This window comes from Crocuta crocuta, unplaced genomic scaffold (genome assembly GCF_008692635.1).
Source record: "Crocuta crocuta isolate KB4526 unplaced genomic scaffold, BGI_CrCroc_1.0 scaffold84, whole genome shotgun sequence".
NCBI lineage: Eukaryota > Metazoa > Chordata > Mammalia > Carnivora > Hyaenidae > Crocuta > Crocuta crocuta.
In genome coordinates, this window is record NW_027530213.1 from 5,706,823 (window position 1) to 5,721,608 (window position 14,786).

At 50.0% G+C, this 14,786-nt stretch overlaps 1 protein-coding gene across 1 annotated transcript in view; it reads left to right on the forward strand.

The window, feature by feature from the left end:
- Nucleotides 1-14,786, forward strand: part of RUNX1 (RUNX family transcription factor 1) — a 250,227-nt gene that overhangs the window by 171,957 nt on the left and 63,484 nt on the right. Inside the window, exon 6 of the mRNA XM_077765499.1 lies at nt 13,425-13,529. Within this exon, the coding sequence (XP_077621625.1) occupies nt 13,425-13,529 (105 nt within the window). The remainder of the gene's footprint in view (nt 1-13,424; nt 13,530-14,786) is intronic.

Sequence of the window (14,786 nt, forward strand, 5' to 3'; positions counted from 1 at the left end):
TTTCCTGTCCCCATGGACCCATCTGCTCCCTATAAACTCCCCCCAGCAAAGCAACCATCCCCCAGATTCAGCATGGAGATTCCGTTGTGTGTCAGATCACTTGAGAGAACTATCAAAATGGGGGTTCGTGGGCGGCGTCTATGTTGGGGACTGTGCAAAGTCCCCGTGCTGTCCCTAGATGTGCTTGAGAGTGAAGGTCACAACTGGGGAAAGAGGTCAAGGACAGTTGTGGCATGCATGGGCACACTACAAGGGTAACCGAGACCCAAGCACCATGAAAAAGACAGGAAGATGTGCCCGGAGCTCCCAAGAGCTGGACACCCAGGAATTTTCAAAACCTAAAAGATCCGATCCTAGAAAAGCACTGTGTGGTATCATCAGTACCTGGCACAGAGTGGAGTCGCATTAAACATCTTCCAGCGAGTGACGACTCTCAGGCTCTTCAGGACGTACAGCCTCGTGGTTAGTGCATGGACTTTACTGGGTTCTCCGTGGAGGAGGGTGTCACATCCTCAATGCTACCAACATTGAAGGCTGATTTTTCAGTATTGTGGGTCTGTCGTGTGTGTTGTCGGATGGTTAGCAGTGTCCCTGGCTTCGACCCAGTAGCCAGTAGCATCTCCTTTCCCAACTGCGACAGCCACAAATGTTTGTGGATGTTGCCAAGCACTGCTGGGGGCCGCGGTGGGGGTGAGGGGATAGCCCCAGGTTGAGAACGCTGACACAGAGCTGTGCATCCGTGAGCAAGTCACTTGACCTTTCTGAGCCTGATTCTGACTCTGTCCTTGGGAGCGGGGTGGAGGGGGGGTTGTGCAGGGAGGATGATTTCACATAGGACACACTGCGGGAGTCACTATCTTGTGCGGCAGATGTGCTTCAGTGACAGGGACTCTGAAGAGTAGATGCCGGAAACTCTGTGAGCTCATAATGAACAACGGCCACGAGGACCTGTTTTTTTGTTTATCTAAACAGATGAGTTTTCCAGGAGGGAACATCAAGCCTTCCCCTTACTCCTCAGCCCTTGGCCGCGTGGAGTTTTCAGGTCGCGAACGAATTATACGCAGCGGGCACTGAGATTTCAGATTAGCAATGGCAGAGGCGAATTAAATATGTACTGTAATTTGAAGCACGTTTTTCATGGGAAAAGAAGTTCTCCCAACGTAGCCATTCCAAGTCTTTGGTCCAAACATTAATGGCGTGCACATATTTATGATTCATACCTGCTCCTTTAATTCCCCACCGTATTTTAACAGTAAACACTGCCTTTTCACAATGAAGCAGAATAATCCCTTTGTCCCGTCGCTGGGCTCCACAGGCTGGCACCCAGGAGCATCACATTCTTCCTGCACTGTAATTGCTGACTCCACCCAAGTTTGGGGAGTTTTATAGTTGTGCCACGGCGGCTTGCCTTGGACCGGCCTTCAGGACATCCTGGCCCTTCCACCGGGAGCCATTTTAAGGTTGTATCACAGCATTTTTAGAAACTGCAAGTGAATATTCCTGCACTTTTTTGGGGGGCCATCTATAAACGGAGAATTAATTGATCTGGCTATTGCTTGGAAAAGAATCTTACATATACTATCATCTCACATTCTGTCCAAATCCACGGGGTCTATACTATACAGAAGCCATTGTTCCCCGATCAATGTTCCTGTGATTTCCAGCGACAACCTAGAACGCACACATCTATTCGCGATGATTCTGTGGGTCTATGGGAAGTCGCATGACATGGTCAGAGAGGTGGGCGCACTTGCAGGGTGCTAAGATGTGCTGGCCTCGGTCTCCCCAGCTGTACGGTAGGTGTGACCATGCCTTTCACACACGCCTCGAAGGGTGTTAGGTTGATTGAAACAAGATGGTGTGTGTGGCAGGACTCAGGAAGAAGAAATCCCACTCACCCGGGCATGTCCTTCCCTCTGCCATGAGGAGCATGGACGGAGTTGGGAAAAAAACAGGCAGAGTCAGCAAGTGAATTCCTGTATCAGAAATGTAGGAAGGAGGCTGTTTTCTACTGCTGCTTCTGGATGCAAGGAATTCCTTTATCCTGCTACGAACCTCATAAACGAGAGTGTCTGAGACACAGCGGGAGTGTCACAAATATTCATAAATAAATACAATAGTAATAATATAATCATTCCAGACATTTGCTGAATTTTTTGACATGCGATGGACCTTGTGTTCTCTGTTTTAACTGGTGAGTCTCGGACAGCGTTTGGACCCTTCCACTGAGGGAAGTATAGTGTCCATTGCTTTTTTCTCAGAATTCCCCCCCATGCCTGGAGGTCATTGAAAGAGGGTGTTTTATTCATTCTTCATTCATTCATTCATTCATTCATTCATTCATCAAATACTATGAGTTGTGCAGCCCCTGTGTTCCAGGCACTGGGTCCTCCACTGGAGATACAAAGATCAGCCATAGGGAAGCCACAGCCTTTGGGGACTAGCGAGGGGCCAGCAGTTAAGCAGGCCATTGCCATTAGGAGTGCTCAGCCCCGTGGGCAGGTATGACAGAGCAAACGGGCAGTCGTGCAGAACCTAGTGAGGAGGTGAGGGGTCTTCCCGGACAAACTGTCATCTCAGTTGCGATGGTTCGGGGTGTCAGGTGAAGGCACTGAGCAGAGTGTCTGAGCCGAGGAGACAGGACGGGCAGGGACACCTGGCCTGTCAGGGGGCCAGAGGACGTTCTGGAGGCCAGCTGGGGACGGCTCTGGAGCAGGATGAGGCCCAGAGAGCAGCTCAGGGCCTGGACATCTATCCACACTGGGAATTTGGCCTGGTCCCAGGGAAATGGAGCACCACCCACATGTTTTTAAGCAGACACTTGACCTCAGCAGATACGAACTGTAGAAAGACAGTCAGATTGCAGATTTAGAAAGGGAAAGGGTGCTTGGGGTCTTCGAGACAGAAAACTGCCATTTCTCCCTGCCAGCAGCCTCGGACGTGTGCATATGCAGTTTGTAGATACCCTGTTAGGTGACTGGCGCTGTCCCCAGAGCCCACCCCTGCCAGGCCCTGTCCCCTACACCCCCAGTCTTGTCTGGAGCTTCCCTCTTTTTCAGCCTCCACACCACCTGCCTTCCTGGAGGCAGCCTTCCCTTCTCAGGGTCCACCCCTGGGGCCCTGCTGAAGCGCCACACAGGGTTGGGCTGTGTGTGCGAGGCAGCGGGCCATCGCACTAGCAGAGTCAGGGCTAGGATGAGGCTACTTTGCTCACCTGCCCGCTACGTAAGCCTCTAGCTCCATTTCCACTGGGGCACTTGGGTCACCAACCAGACAGCTCTCCCGGCAACATTCAGCATCTTGGACATGTTTAGGCTAAAGGATTAAAACCTGATTCCTCCATCAAGATGCCTAGGAACCGTGACACCAAAAGAAAAGGCCACGATCATGGAGGGACCGTGAAATCTGGGGAAAGGAATGCAAAGTCACATGAGCGTCATGGCGCCTTGCGGTTTGGTAAATATTCTCCAGGAAGAAGGCTTACCCATTCGTTCCCCTGGCGAGGCTGAGCTCACAGCCATGCCACGCAGAAGGAAAGCCATGCCTTCCAAATGAAATCAGACATCATAAAGAACCGGCTATCAAATTGAAAGTTTATAGGATAATTCATTGATCCAGTGATCAAACATTTTATCGCCTCGGAACAAGACAAAAAGATGAATAAAATGCTGTCCCTGTCCTCAACTTCCAGAGGAAATTTCCAGAGAAAATGCTTTGCACGTGTTCAGCTTTCTGTGTATAAAACAACTCTTTCAAACAATCTGTCACTCCAAAAAATGCTGATTTTTAGGAAAAACTTTCTTCTGTATTTGAAGTCCATGTAGTAGACTTTTGCGGAGGGACCAGTAGCATGCTCCCTCCGCCTCCGTTTGCATTTTGCCTGGGTGGATGCAGGTACACTTAGATCAACACATTGGCAAACAGACGGGGCCCATTGCACGCATGTCGATATAACCGACATCTTCATTTCAGTTCAACTTAGAGAAGGTAGGAAATTTTGTGCAACTTGAAGGATTTGTACCCTATCCAGAAATCCTCATATCAATCACTCAGCAGCTCCACTGTCAAAAATAAAGGTGTTTAGAGGGGGAAATAGATGAGAGCAAAAGCATGAATTCTGCCTGTTCCATGGTTCCAGTAGAAAAGTGAGAAATATAAATTAAAAATGCTTTGTGTGTCTGGGGCACCTGGGTGGCTCAGTGGTGGAGTGTCTGACTCTTGATTTGGGCTCAGGTCATGATTTCATGGTTGGTGAGATCAAGCCCCACACTGTGAGGGGCAGAGAATGTGCTTAGGATTCTCTCTCTCTCTCTCTCTCTCTCAAAATAAATAAACATCTTTAAAAAATGCTTAGAGTATGGCGCCTGAGTGGCTCAGTCAGTTGAGCATTACATTCTTGATTTCAGCTCAGGTCATGATCACGTGGTCGTGAGATGGAACCTGCTTTGGGATACTCTCTCTCCCTCTTTCTCTGCCCCACTCCCCCTGCCCTCTCTCTTTCTCTCTCTCTCTCTCAAAAAAAAAATGCTTTGTGAAAAATATCCCCAGTTCAGATTTGCCCTGGAATCTAAGGGTGCATTAATTTTAATACTTAGTTATCCTTGATGAAAGGTGGACCCAGCACAATCTATACAGTAAAAGGAGATCTCTTCCTGCAACATTTCCGAGTCTGTTGGGATTTCCAGAATTTGCAAAGAGCAACACTTGAGCCTTTATGGGCTTTTCTTGCTTTTCAAAAGCTGCATTTTTGTTGTTGTTGTTGTTTGACTTTTCTTCACTTGCTCTCTGAAGTGTTTAAAGTTTGTGAGCACAGCCAGTTTTCCTGCAGAGGCGCACACTTGAGTGTAAGCTGTCATGATGGTGTGTCCCCTGCCCCGTGCCCCTTATGGCCCCCATGGCAGACAGCCCTCTGTGCCGACAGCCTTCCCTTGCGTGACAAAGGGCAAGTTTCACATCCCACCGAAACTGCCCAAAAAAGAGAAGATGACTCTCAGGTCCAAACCTACCCCAAGGACAGTGACAGAAACACAGCCCAGTGGCCGAGGAGCCACCACAGGCAGATGGGCTACTCACAAACCAAACCCAGGGAGGGACAGTCACAACAGATGGGGGCGAGAGAGTCGCCCCTGACACCACTGCCAGAGGAGGACTTCGCCGTGATGTGACAGGGCCCCGACTTCTGAATCTGCTCTTCTGCTCATGGGCGAGAAACGATTTTGAGTGGCCTTTATGCCTCGTCTTCCCCTCCCCACCCTCGGCCCTTTGGGGAGCAGTTCTGAGGTTTAGCCACTTCTCAGATGCGGTGAGGAAGCGGAGTCTGCGCTGGGGCCACGAGGAACTGCAGTGTGTAGCCGCGGCTTTATTAGACCACAGGTGGCCGTCAGAGGTCAGCAGCCCAGGGCCTGGAAACGTGGGGCCGCCTTGAAGACTCACCCGTGACCTTCTTCCCAACTAAATAAAGCAGTTAGTCTTTTGTCCTGGCATTTGGACCAACACGCTGGCATCGAGGGGGGCGACAAATGCTCGCCGGGGAGTATTTGGCCGAGCTTGTTTATACGGCGGGTGAGCCAGCCACAGCGGTGCCTCGCAGAGACCGCCAGCTGGCGGGGCAGGAGCGAACTTGACATTCCAGTTGAACGTGCAGTTTTCCTGACCTGTCTGTGGGCCTCAGTCTGCTCTCCTGTCCGCTGCCCTCTGTGCTCTGCCTCAGTTTGCTGGAACTCCTAGGGAAAACGGGGAGGGCCAGGTGGCGCTTCGAGGGCACCACTTGCCCAGCACCCCCCCCCCCCCCCCCCCCNTCATCACCAGCTCCTCCTCCCCGGATCGCCCACACCTCCGCCTTCACGGGATCACTTTTCTCACGTCTTTAGCAATAATTAAACTAACATGTGCTGACTCCTTATTTCATTGAACTTGCATAATGACACCGTGAGATGGAAGGACTGGTATTACCCCTGTTTTACAGATGACAAAGCCGAGGCCCCAGAGAGGTTAAGTGACTTGCTCAAGGTCACACAGCTAGCATGTGGCGGAGATATGGACACAGGCATTTTTGGCTTTGGGGTCCGCCCTGTAACCAGCACTTGGCACATTCCCACGCCCACCAGATTATATACTCAGCGCCTTATCTTTTGCAACTTTTGAGCATAAGGTGACCCTTCCGTCCCGTCATGTAGCTCCTGCCTCCTTATTCAGCCCGAGCATCGGAGCTTCTCAATCGTTTCTAAATAGCTTCTAAAGTTTCCTCCTGGAACCCGACCACTGGCCAGAGCTGTTTGAGTTAGGTCTCTGTGAGTGGGAGAAGGAAGGTCTCAGTGGGCCCCTTGTTTGCGCCCGCCACCGTGAGAGCCCACGCGGGACACCAGGGCCGCAGGGAGCCTCCCAGCCTCTCCGGGCAAGGACTCGCTCCAGGCCACACGAGAGAATGAATATCAGCTCTCTCTGCGGCACCAAAGTCCTCCCGGACCTGCATTCGATCCTGTTATTTCGCCAGTCATCGTTCTTCGCTCTCCTCAGACTTACCCGTCTGGCTGCAGTTTGCTGAGAAAAACACTTGAGCGACTTTCACGCCGCCACCCACGCGCTTCAAATACCAGGCCCATAGGTCATTGTAATGAGGGGATCCAGCTAATAGCGTGTGTCCTCAGGCTGGGGGACAGCTACTAGCTACTACTGCTGCAGGTGACAGCCAAGAAGGGCCGTGTCTCCGCAGGGACGGGCCTGGAGGTGGTGGAGGGCAGAGCGCGGTCGGTCCTGAGGCTCCGAGTGGCGGTCCCGGGTGCCCACTGGCCGACTGGCCCCAGGTATCAAGCTCGGTGCCAGGTCTGGTTGGAAGAACACAGGGAAGTCGAAGACAGAGATTTCCCGGAGTGGAAAAATGTCACACACACCTGCGAACGAAGTGTCATCACGTATTACCTCCATCTATGAGGTAATAAGCAGATGTCCCAGTGATGCAAACAAGAGCCCATTGTGAGGAAAGTCAGCCGAAAATCTCCACCTTTGTGAACAGCACAGTCCTGGGCCCAGCAGGCCCCAGCTAGTAGCTCTTGCTGGACAGATGGTCACATTTCTTGGGACCGCACATAAAATGATGGTCGTAAAATGATAGAATTGTAATTATGAGCAACAAGGGCACAAATAGTCACTTTGGTTGAATTTCATTCCCGGTTGAGCAGGCCAGTCTGGGGTTGCCCCTGGGGGACGGCATTAAACGCTCCTCGGCCGGGAGCCCAAATTCGGCTCAGTAAGAAGCTGCTTCTGAACTATAACCCAGGCTTACGGTTAGCGGTGGAGCACAGCTTGGGTTTAGTCAAGTCACCGGGGCCGTCTTCGCTTTCCTGGGCGGTGGTAGAGCGTGGGCAGTGTGCCAAGAGTCTGGATTCCCAGGGCTGCTGTTTGAGTTTGCAAGTAGAGATTTGGGATCTCCTGACGATAATGTGAAGAACAGTGGGTGTAAAGCTGAGAGATCCGGGCTCTGCTGCGTATACGGGCTGTGTGACTTGGGGCAAATTACGTAACTTCTCTGAGCCTTGGCCACCTGTTAATGAGGGACAATAAAATCTATCTTGTTTTTTCTTTTTTCTTTTTCCTTTCCAAAGTGTATTATCTTTGAGAGACAGAGCACGAGCAAGGGAGGGGCAGAGAGGCAGGAAGACACAGGACTCAAAGCAGGCTCCAGGCTCTGAGCTCTCAGCACAGAGCCTGACGCGGGGCTCGAACTCACGAATTGTGAGATCATGACCTGAGCTGAAGTCAGAGGCTCAACCAACTGAGCCACCCAGGTGCCCCAAAATCTACCTTGTTTATTTCAGGAGACCATTCTGAGGACCCAATGCAATAGTATAGGGGAAAGGGTTTGAAAGGTTGCAAGTTCTACACAAATCTGAAAATGCAAATATTATAAACACTACTCCTTTGCCGTCATTTCGGAAATCAAGATTCAGATGATCGTATGGGGCAGCTGGGTGGCTAAGTCAGTTGAGCGTCTAGCTCTTGATTTCGGCTCAGGTCATGATCTCACCGTTCATGAGATCAAGCCCCGAGGTCAGGCTCTGTGCTGACAGTGCGGAGCCTGCTTGGGATTCTCTCTCTCCCTTTCTTTCTATCCCTCCCCAGCTTGTGCGCATGTACGTGTTCTCTCTCTCTCTCTTTAAATGAATAAACATTAAAAAAAGGGGGGCGCCTGGGTGGCTTAGTTGGTTAAGCGTCCGACTTTCACTTAGGTCATGATCTCGCGGTTCGTGGGTTCGAGCCCCGCGTCGGGCTCTGTGCTGACTGCCAGCTCAGAGCCTGGAGCCTGTTTCAGTCTGTGACTCCCTCTCTCTCTGACCCTCCCCTGCTCACGCTGTCTCTCTCTCTCTCCTAGAAATGAATAAAACATTAAAAAAAAAAAAAGGGATAAGCCTGGAGGAGGGCACCTGTGGGGATGAGCACTGGGTGTTATATGGAAACCAACTTGACAATAAACTATTTAAGAAGAAAACACAATAAATAAACATTTCAAAAGTATTAAAAAAGAGATAGGATGATTCTAGCAGTGCTGCCACAGGATGGTACCATTTCAGCGGGTAAAATGCACAGGTGCCTGTAGAAAACTTGTTACTCATAATGTCAAGACCAGCTCTCTGAACACGTTCGGTGTCTGAACTAGGTTGTATACTCTTCCCTAAAAATCTGTGTTCACAGGGAACCTCGGAACGCGACCTTATTTAGATATAGGGGTTTTGCAGAAGTAATCAAGTCAGGTGAGGTCATCTCGGGTGAGGGTGGGCCCTAACTCCAATGACTGGTGTCCTTATGAGGAGAAGTGGATTTGGAGACAGAAGCCACACGGGGGAAAGAAGGCCATGTGACAGCAGACGCAGGAGCTGAAAGATGCACCTGGCATCCAGGGAAAGCCACAGCTTGCCAGCGGGCTCCAGGAGCAGGGACAAGGAAGGAAAGATTCTGCCCCAGGGCCCTCAGAGGGAGCAGGGCCCTGCTGACACCTTGGTACCAGACTCCTGGCCCCTAGAACAAAGAGACAATAGATTTCAGTTGTTTTAAGTCTCCCACACCCCCACACCGGGTTTGTGGTAATTTGTTACAGCAGCCCTAGCAAACTAATACAGCATTTTCACAGATTCTGAAATGCTGATGCTGCAGGAGCTAAGGGAGGCACACGGGGGCACGCGCACGCCTGCACACGCGCACACATGTACGTGAACATGGGCGCTGGGAGGGCTGCGTCCTCAGAAGATACAGCGAGTTGAAAGTGACATTGTGAGTATCCCAGGAACCTTGAGCTCCCTGTTTCCCAGACTAGGAGACTGAGATCCGGAGAGGCCACGTCATTTGTTACATGAACATTTGTGGTTGGTCCACGTCATTTGTTACATGTGTGTAAGCCTCTTGCAGGAAGAGCGCCTGGCCCCTCTCGCACCCAAACCTGCTGGGTCCCTGGGGCCATGTCATTACTCATTGCTTGTGTCCCCTCATTTCAATCCCTCCTCTCCTGCCTCCCTCATCCTTTGCCACCTTCCTCTGAGAGAGGCGCACGGTGGGCATCGACCACCATCCCTGCCCTCGGGCTTTCACAGACACAAGCCCCTTCAGCCCCCCCATCGAAGGCGAAGGCGAAGACCACTTTCTTTCAGAGGCAGATGCTCCTGCCTGAAACAGGAGCCTGACTTTGAAGCCAGGAGCACAGAGGCGAGGGGTCGGGGAGGGGAAAGCAAGGAAGCCTTGGCGGGCTGGCCGGGGGCTAGAGGAAGACAGACCCCCTAGTGGAAGTCCTGTGCTGTGAGTGGGGCTCAGAGGAGACGAGTCCAGCAGGGGTAGAGAAGGAGTGAGTGAGAAATAACACGCGGGGGCTCATCGGGTAGAAGGTCCTAATTAATAGCTGGCTGTGGGATTCAGTCCTAATACAGTTCATATCTCTTGTAGGTTTTTTTTTTAATGTCTATTTTTGAAAGAGAGAGACATAATATAATCAGGGGAGGGGCAGAGAGAGAGGGAGACACAGAATCCGAAGCAGGCTCCAGGCTCTGAGCTGTCAGCACAGAGCCTGACGCGGGGCTCGAACCCACGAACCAGGCGATCATAACCTGAGCCAAAGTCGGGCATTTAACCCCGACGGAGCCACCCGGCCGCCTCCCCACCTTGTATGTTCTTGACAGAAGGTGGAGGGCCGCCCACAGGGCTCAGAGGACCACGTGGACAGGCTGCCTGGGCTACAGCCACCTTTGCTCCCTTGACCCATTCCCAGATGGGCAGCTGACCTGGGTGCTGCCTCCCCATCGCTGTGCCCTTCTCGCCGGGCCTGACCAGCAGCCCCTCCTGGCTGCTCCCCTACCTCAGCCAGATATCGGGGAGAAGTGATCTGGGGTATCGCCTGGCCATATCTGAATGATGTCCTAAAGATGGCAAATCCCTAAAGCCCAAAAGGAATCTTCTCTGGGATCCAGGAGAGAAGAGCAGCTGATGGGAAGATAAATTTGGAGGCCGGGCCTCGGGTGCCCTGGGCTCCCCCTGTGCTCTGGCCTCCCTTCTCATAGAGCAGCCTCGCTTGTCAGCCGTGACTTTGGTTGTAAAGCCAGGCCAGACGAAGCCGGTTTCAGCATCCAGTGTTACTCGTCACTGTTGTTCTTATCCTAGGCTTCACTGTAGACAGACGCAAATCTTGGGGATGGTTCCCTGGGGACTTTTAATGATTAGGAATCGCTGGCTTGCTGTGGCCCAAGGTTACACAGTAGACGCTTGACCAACATGGGTTGAACCATGCAGATTTTTTTGATAAATACAGTACGAGACTGTAAACGTATTTTCTCTTCCTTATGATTTTCTCAATAATACTTTCTTTTCGGGGCGTGGAGATGGCTCAGTCAGTTAAGCGTCTGACTTGGGCTCAGGTCACGATCTCACGGCTCGTGCGTTCGAGCCCCACATCAAGCTCTCTGCTGTCAGCACGAAGCCTGCTTCAGAACCTCTGTCGCCCTCTCTCTGCCCCTCCCCCGTTCCCCTGTGTTCTCTCTCCTTCTCAAAACAAACATTAATAATAATAACAGTAATAATAATATTTCCTTTTCTCTAGCTTACTTTATGATAAGAACGCAATACATAGTATACATGAAATACAAAATTCAAAATTCGTGTTAATCAACTATTCCACATAATCGGTGAGTCTTCAGGGCAGCAGTAGGCTATTGGCAGTTCTGGGGGAGTCAAAGGTTATACATGGATTTTCAACAGGGCAGGGTCACTGCCCCTAACACCTGTATTATGCAAGGGTCACCTGTGTTTTCATTGAGCTTTTTTTGTGGCTTTCTTTTGTATGAAAATGTGCATGACAGTTGAAGATACTCTGTTCTTTCTAACGTGAGGAAGGAAAAACTTTGAGTTTTACATGGGTTGGGAGCAGTTAGGCGCATGGATGGGCCTTTCATTTCTTCTAGGTGTCTTTTCACACTACATGACTAAGAGGAGAAACTGTTAAACTGAGACCCACTGCACTGATGTGGGTGGTCTGAATACCATGCTTATCCAAACCTTAGGATCCTGCTGGGGAGCTCTGAGAAACAGAGAAGAAAAATAATAATGTGAGCACAACGCACACACACACACACACACACACACACACACACACACGTTTATGCACACACGTTCGAACATCGTGCTCCAGATACCATTTAATGGTTTTGCTCCTATTAACTCATTTAACCTCCCCCGAATTCTATAAGGTGGAAATCATTATATGTACCCATTTTCCAGAAAAGGGCACTGAGGCACAGAGGAGTCCAGGGCATTGCCAAAGGTCAGCTAGCCAAAACTCAAACCTACATTCATCCTCTGAACCACCTAGCCAAGAAATGTTTTAACTGATCAATATATGTGCACATTAATACTTATTAATTGTTGGTATATTTATGTTCTATTAATTACTTATGTATTTATATGTTAGTCATTGTATTCTAAGTTAAACGTATATTTTAAAATAGATTTTAGGGGCGCCTGGGTGGCTCAGTCGGTTGAGCTTCCGACTTCAACTCAGGTCATGATTTCACGGTTCGTGGGTTCAAGCCCCACATCAGGCTCTGTGCTGACAGCTAGCTCAGAGCCCGGAGCCTGTTTCAGATTCTGTATCTTCCCCTCTCTCTCACCCTCCCCTGCTCATGCTGTCTCTATCTCTCTCTCAAAAATAAATAAAACATTAAAAAATTTTTGTTAAATAAATAAAAAATAAAATAGTTTTTAAAAGTTACTAAAACTGTGGTGGTAGACATAGGTTCTAAAAAGGTGCTTGCGTCCCATGCATGGATGTGAAGTGTTTGGGTGGAGATCGTATGTCTATAGTCCTTATTGAACCTCAGTCTGTCAATTACCTATTGTGAAGTCACTTTATTGACTATAAATTTTGTCTGACCAATCCCATGAGTGCCCATAATAGCATCTAGCATTTAAAAATAATATTAAGGGGCACCTGAGTGGCTCCGTCAGTTAAGTGTCCAACTTCGGCTCAGGTCATGATCTCCTGGTTCATGAGTTCAAGCCCCGCATCGGGCTCTGTGCTGACAGCTAGCTCAGAGCAAGGAGCCTGCTTCTGATTCTGTGTCTCCCTCTCTCTCTGCCCCTCCCCCAGTTGCTCTCTCTCTCTCTCTCAAAAAATGAACAAACATTAAGAAAATTGAAAAAATAATAATAATATTTAAAGGCAACCAGCAATTAGTGTTTTTTTTTTTTAAATATTTTTATTTATTTCTAGAAGAGAGAGAGACAGCATGAGCAGGGGAGAGTCAGAGAGAGAGGGAGTCACAGACTCTGAAACAGGCTCCAGGCTCTGAGCTGGCAGTCAGCGCAGAGCCCGACGCGGGGCTCGAACCCACGAACCGCGAGATCATGACCTAAGCGAAAGTCGGACGCTTAACCGACTAAGCCACCCAGGCGCCCCAGCAATTAGTGTTTTTTAAATAGGGAGAGAATAATTTTAATTGAGCCTATTCCCAAACTCAGGAATTCTGTCTTTCCCAATCCTTGAAGGGAGGAGCAATGTTAAAAAGGAAAGATGGATACAGTTTCTTTTACTCCTTGGGGATCAGCTGGGGGGAGTGGATAGCAGCCAATCCGATCCCATGTTCCCTGGAGTCTTGACTTGAAAGAAAACAAAGCCGAATATCTCTTGATCCCGGGTTGTTTTATTGATGATTAAATGGAAGCCGTGTAACTATGTGAAGTGTTAACATCTAGACAGACACCAAAGGTGTGCGTTCCAGAATTTAAGCGGAGCCAAACGCAAGGGAGTATTGGAAAAACCACCAACTTGTGCTGAAGTAGTACCACCTTCCCAGTCTGACGGCTGGAAAGCGTACATTAGTCGTCAGCTCCCCAGTGGATAGATCCAGGCCCCCACCTAATCATTTCCTGTGTTCTCTTCTGTGTCCTAACAGGGAAAAGCTTCACTCTGACTATCACGGTCTTCACAAACCCACCGCAAGTTGCCACTTACCACAGAGCCATCAAAATCACAGTGGATGGACCCCGAGAACCTCGAAGTAAGTGGGCCCCCCATCGGGGCTGGCAAACCTCTGGGCTGGTGCACTGAGGTACAAGGGAAGGTATCTCAGAATCCTTGGGTTTGACTGGCATTACCCCAATGCGGCTAAAACCTCTGTCGGAGAGGACTATGAGGCTCTGGCAGGGAAAGAGAATTTTATTGTTGACACTCACTCCTCAAAGTTTGTCTCTGAGTACTGGGTTCCTTTTAAAGCATTCTCTTAGAGGGCAGAAGCAAGTCAGCCTGAGTCAGGTGTGTGTTGGAAGCATTTCGGGGCTGCACGAGACTGAGGACTAGTCCCTCTAATACACGGTGAAGTTCAACAGGATCAGAAACAGTAAAAGGAAGATTTGACCAGCCACTGAGGTGGCAAAAAAAAAAAAATGCCTGAGGGTCAGAGTGGACCACAAGTAGCTGATTACTATCCATGCTGGCCCTTTTATTCATTTGTTAAGGCCAGAGATGAAAACTATGCAAATGACCTTTTCTTTTCTGTGGCATAGATCAGAATCTTATTACAGGATTGATTAAAATAGAGAATGGGAGGGTAGGAGAATTCCCTGGGGAAAACCAGTAAATATAGAAAGACGGTACAAAAAAAAAAAAAAAAAGCTCCTGTGAGGAAAGCTTTTTTAAAAAGCAGTGGGGTTGTTTAGTCTGCAGAAAGATGTCTTCACGGTGACTTAATGACTATCTTTGAGTAAACACAAGAGTAACACTCTTTTCCAGAACCACACCCTTCCCCGGGACGTTGGCTGGGTTCTGCCCAGCATCTGCATGCCGCCAAACTGTATCAGGTCCCCGGGGTGGAAAATGAGTGCCGTCTCAGCTGGTGGGAGAGAGATTCAAAACCAGGGCTTCCCACTTATGCCTGGAGGTTGAGATGCAAAGGAGGTCAGGTGGTAAAACGGACTGGTTAAGAATTTGGGTTCTGGGGGGCTGGGAGGGGGGAGAGGCAAACAAGTGGAGGTCTGGTTCAGGCACTTCAGCCTTCGGCACCTTATGGAACCTCCTGGACCTCAGCTTCCTCATCTGCAAAATGGAGGTAATAGTGAGATGAGACAGGAGACAGTGCTTTGTGCCTGGTGCCGAGAATGGACTCGGGAAACGTTCTCCGTCCGCAGGAGGGGCTCCCCGCCCGCCTGGGTGGCTGCTGCTCGGCGGGGCCGTCCTCTAGACGCCTTTCCCGTGGTGGCGGTCGTGCTGATGGGGCTGTGAGGTGGCCCCCAGGCCTCACCCTGTGCTCACCCCAGCT